General features: G+C 40.5%; 1 protein-coding gene across 1 annotated transcript; it reads left to right on the top strand.

The window, feature by feature from the left end:
• Positions 1–1,611: 1,611 nt before the first annotated feature.
• LOC131009668 (protein SRC2 homolog) lies at positions 1,612–2,085 on the top strand. The gene has a single exon (XM_057937080.1). The coding sequence runs from the start codon at positions 1,612–1,614 to the stop codon at positions 2,083–2,085; it is 474 nt and encodes a 157-aa protein (XP_057793063.1).
• The last annotated feature ends 3,244 nt before the right edge of the window (positions 2,086–5,329 follow it).

The raw sequence follows: 5,329 nt of genomic DNA, 5'->3' as shown, positions 1-5,329 counted from the left end.
GGGGTGGGCCAGCGGTTTTGGGCGATGGCCGACGATTCTGGGGAAGGGGAGGCGCTGGCGGTTCAGGTGGTGGCCGGTTAAAAAAATTTGTATAATTTTGACTTTAAATTTAATCTAAAATCATTAATTATATATCATCACACTTAAACCCCTAAACACTAACTCCTTAAATCTCGTGCCGAAAAGAAGTGCACCATTTAAGTTGGGACAGAGAGAGTATATTTTAATCAGTAAACTAAATATGAAAAAAAAAAATGAAAGAGAAAGGATAACTATGCATTGATATCATCGTGAACAATATCGAGAAGCCATACTGGAAAGGCATGCTTTCAGATCATTACATCATGAAGACTTAAAGCAAATCTAGCATACTAAATATGAAAATTGAAGGACAAAAATCATACTCCATCCGGCATCCGTCCCATAACAAGTGTCCACTTTTTTTCGGCACAAAATTTAGGTTGAGATTATTAAAGAGTAAAAAGATAAAAAGTGGTGGAGCTCACTTTTATTTTGTGAGATGAATAGAATTTAAATGGAGATAATTAAGAGCCAAAATTAGATATACCATTTTCCAAAGACAAAACTTAAAAAATTCCCACCATTTACAAAACAATAAATTACACCCATTTAGGATATTTTTACTCTTATGTACCATTTCGTGCATTGCTCGACATTAAAGCATCGAGCATTATTGTCGAGCACTCGAGTGTCGATTGTCGAGCATCGAGCACTGAGCAATTGAACTATTGCTCGACACCTCGAGAGTCGAGCATCGCGTGTCGAGCGTCGAACAATAGTTCAATTTAAACTATTGCTCGACACTCGATGCTCGACACTTGAGTGTCGAGCATTGAACCATCGAGCACTGAATTAATTCAAATATGAGGCGAAGCAAAGGCAGAGGAGCAGCGCGGCGCGGTGAGGCGAGACAGAGGAGCGGTGTGGCGCAACACAACGAGGCAGAGGAAAGGAGGAGGCGCTCCACGCACGCAGATTTGGAGAGAGAGAGAGAGAGGTGGAGCGTGTCCAGTTCCACGGAGGGGCACGCAGCGAGCGGCAGACGGATAAGGCGGGAAGGCGGCAGAGAGAAAGAAAAGAGGAGAGGGAAGGGCAGAGACGACTGATGGGGGGGGCTTGCTGGGAAATTCTTTTTGTTTTAAGGGTATAAATGTCAAGTTTAACAAAAAGGGGGTCGTATTATATGTTTTAGTTTGTGTGGGTGTTTTTTTGTTTTTGTCTTTGAGAATGGATAAAACCTTCAATTAACCCGATGATTAAAGGGTAAATTAATAAAAAGTGGTGGAGTCCATTTATTTTTTTACAAAGTGGTCATTTGTTATGAGACAACCAAACAAAATGTGGACACTTGTTATAGGACGGCCGCAGAGTAATATCCTACAAACTGTAAATATATTCATTGTGTGAAATTCAACGTCAACGTAATGTCATCTACATTTTCTTGTTTTTTCACGTGGGTTATACTGATGTTTTTCATATAACATCAATATAACATTATTGATCCTCTTTTTGAAGGAAAAACAAAAAAAAAAGTCTCAGCCCCTTCCTATAAATAGCGGCAGTGAAAAAGAACACAATCAAGCTAGTGATATGGGGAGCCGGAGATTGGAGCTAACGATCGTGGGGGCGGAGAATCTGCCCGACATCCGGCGGTTGGGGCGGATGAAAGTGTACGCGGTGGTCTCCGTGGACGGATGCACAGGCGCGACCAACACAGACAGAGACGGGGAGACGAACCCGACGTGGGACTTCCCGTTCGTGTACAACATAAGTGAGGCGCATCTGCGGCGGGCGGGGCTGGATGCGGTGGTGGATCTCTACTGCGAGACAACGCTGGCCGGAGACAAGCTCGTGGGGCGCGTGGTGATACCGGTGAAGACGCTCTTCGACAAGGGGATCACATCGCAGAGCTGCCTCGGCTTCCCCGTCGCCGGGACTGTCTGCGGGAGGCTGTATATTCGCTACTGCTTCGAGGAGAAGGATTTGCCCCGCAGGAATCAAGCGTGGGAAAGATTAACAACTCAACAGAGCTACTACTTCTCCCAAGATTACTATAATTATTAGTGATTATTATTACATATATGTAAGTTAATTTGCAGTGGTGATTTTGTATGTGTGGTGTGTGCAGTAGCGCAGTGTCGTGCAGTGCTTGTGTGTAACAACCCGCTCTTTTATTATATTTAAATCCAGTAATACGATAATTATTATTTCATCTTTCAGTAAATCAAGCCCAGTAATTATTTATTATTTAAATTCAGCTTATGACACTGGATTATATTCTAATTGAAGCAGAGTTATTATTTTATTACTAAGCCAGTTAGCTTCGCGTGAGTAAAACCGCGATGAGAATTATTGAGTAAGCCAATAATTATTTCAGATTCATAACTGACTTAGTAAAGTCATGTTAATTATTAATCACAATAGAATTAATTTTCTATTTTTTTGAGTCGTGAATTTATTCCGGTTTATGAAGAATTAAATCTACGGGTTTAATTAAGAATTTATTCTAGCTAAGAAAGGAAGCAGATATCGAGTAGTTTCATAAACACGCGATATTAACAAAACCCGGTAGTTGGATTTTATTTAAAAAAAAAATGCAATACAATATTACAGATATAGGAATTCCAAGACAAGAATTATTGCTTCTGTTTATACTTCACTTTACAAACCCATATTTTTCTATCTATCTATCAACGCTTAAAAAAAAAAAAGGAATAGTGTATGTGTGTGAAAAAAATCTGCAGCTATCCCTTAAGCGCATGCTCAGCCATCTATTCTGGACATTTTTTTGACTCCAGCTCCACGCCTATGTAATATTCTTTTTTGACTCCAGCTCCAGCAGCATATTTGCAAAATTTTCACACCCGAACACCTTCATTGGGTTTCAGATTTCAAGCATATAAATTACTCATTTCATACCCATTCCATACTTAAACGTTTTCATCATTCTCTGCCAAAGAAATTTTCAAGTATCAGTTAATTCTTGCTTCATTCAACTGCAACCTTCAACCAAAGCAAACATTAAGGTATTCTGTTTCTTTTCAATTTACTTCCTCCTGTTACATGATGCACACCCACAGAAATCATATTCATTAGATTGAAATGCATCATACGAAGGGAGTAGCATAACTAGTTACTTCTATAGAATCAAACACACTATGACTTACACATGAAACTCAAATCGTGAATCACCATTTACGACGAAGTTAATGATGTCAAAAAGGAGACTAGTATATGACTTAGCTTATAGGGAAGCATCGAACTCTGTCCTGCCCTATCGAGTCGAGGAGATGACGGAGGTGAGCTTCTCCAGCACGATGGAACCAGACCTTGACAGCAGCGGCATCGACGGAGGGACGCGGCCCTGTTCAGTCGAACCGAGACGACGACGCGACGATGGAGTTCTCACCGGCTTCGGAACTCGGAGAAACGCTGGAAACGGCGGACTCCCCGGCTCGCCTTGGTGCTCCACGAACAGCAGCAGCCGCGACTCCGGGCGAGCAGCAGCAGTTCCAGGCGGCTGAGCGGGACGGCGCGGCCAAAGGCCAAGTGCCGCTGGTCGCGAGCAGAGAGAAGCAGCGGCAGCCGACGACGGTGGTGGCTGTCGGAGCTCTGCAACAACAGCCCGCGACTCCGGCGAACAGCAGCAGTCTGCGGCAACGGGAGAAACAGCAGCCGCTCCAGACGTCGGCGATGACTCCCAGTCGACGATGTTCGCTGGAACTGTCCGCGGTGGAGCTCGTGAGGAGGCGGCCGGAGGAGATTCGAAAGAGAGAGAGTGAGAGACGTTGTTGCAGCGTTTGTTTTTCTTATTTTTGAAGAGAGAATCAGTTTGAGAATGAATAAAGATATAGACAAAGGTTTGAAAAAGATATGGATAGAAAGAACCGACAACTTTAAAAAAAGGGGCTTTTGTTGATTAATTAAAAAAAAAAAAGTGTGTTAGTGATTGATTTTGAAAGAAAAGGGAGTCGGGTTTGGGCCGGGTTTCAGCCGGGTTTGGGCCGAAAATTTTGGGCTTTCTTATTGGGTCTGGTTCAGTTTAATTGTTGGGCCGGATACCAATTCATTTGGGCTTGTTTTTTTTATTTCTCAATTGGGCCTAGTTCATTTAATCTGTTGGGCTTTAGAATTTAATTGATGTTGGGCTTAATGTTATTTATGCATTGGGCTTTGAATTTATTCATTTGGGCTCGAATTAAATTCCTATTGGGCCTTGATTATTTATTTAGGCCTTCATATTATTCTATTAAGTTTAATTAGAGAAGATTTTAAGACTTACTAATTATTAATTAGTAAGTGAATTAGATTATTTTAAGATGAGTAGATTATTAAAGATTAATAATCCGACCTCATAAGACGAGCTTTAATTCCTTAAATAGGATTAGCATCTCATAATTTAATTAAAGGAATATGAGTCATGCATAATCATTTCACGCATCCTCATTTATTGAGATTTTTCGAGAATTAGAATCTTATTTTATTTTCTCGAATTAAAGGTCAAGCACCAGAGTTAGAGCTAAACCGTGAGTCTACTATTCAGGTGGGCTTTCTACGTATAAACTAAAATTATATATTAGAATTGTTAAGACTTTATGCTTATGAATTTAAATGATATTGTCAATGCCTAAATGCTTTATGTTTTATTATTAATTGCCTATCTGATGTTAATCGAATTCGGATTCTGGATGGGACCGCAAATCCCTTCGGAATTAGTGTACACCTTGTGATCGTGAGTCATCTAGCGGGTTGGCCGATCATAGTGTCCGTAGAGGGAGGCCTCCCTCTCGGCACGAGTTACTGATATGGTGATTAATGATATAAAATACCTGCGCGGGTTATTGATGAAAGAAATGATATTATGTTTGGTAAATACGAGTCTTTAAAGGAAAACCCTCGTATCTTACTACTGTTGAAAGGCTTGACAATATAATATTATGCATGTATGTAAATTTCGGCAAGTGTCCACTAAGTACTTTTGTACTTAGCCCTGCATGTATTTTTAAATGTGCAGGTTGAGCTGTGATCGAGGATGTAGTGTGCAAGCGGAGCTTTTGTCAATTTAGGACGAGAACCTCAGAGTGGAGTATATGTCTTCATACATATACTCAAGTTATTGTTATTCCGCTGCGAACACTGATTTTACTAAAGACATTATGTTATCTTGTCAAAACAATATGTATTATTTAATAATGTACTCAAACTCGTTGAGTACCTCTTTTGGATAATATTATGTACGGTTCATTTTGACCTTCGTTAAATTCTAGTTAATTTAAATTGTTTTCCTTATACAAGTCGAGTCATCAAG

The sequence above is a fragment of the Salvia miltiorrhiza genome, chromosome 2, assembly GCF_028751815.1.
Source record: "Salvia miltiorrhiza cultivar Shanhuang (shh) chromosome 2, IMPLAD_Smil_shh, whole genome shotgun sequence".
Classification (NCBI taxonomy): domain Eukaryota; kingdom Viridiplantae; phylum Streptophyta; class Magnoliopsida; order Lamiales; family Lamiaceae; genus Salvia; species Salvia miltiorrhiza.
This window is presented reverse-complemented; position numbering and strand designations above follow the sequence as displayed.

Excerpts from the sequence above, each read along its gene's own strand:
- LOC131009668 (XM_057937080.1), top strand. The coding sequence starts at position 1,612 with ATGGGGAGCCGGAGATTGGAGCTAACGATCGTGGGGGCGGAGAATCTG.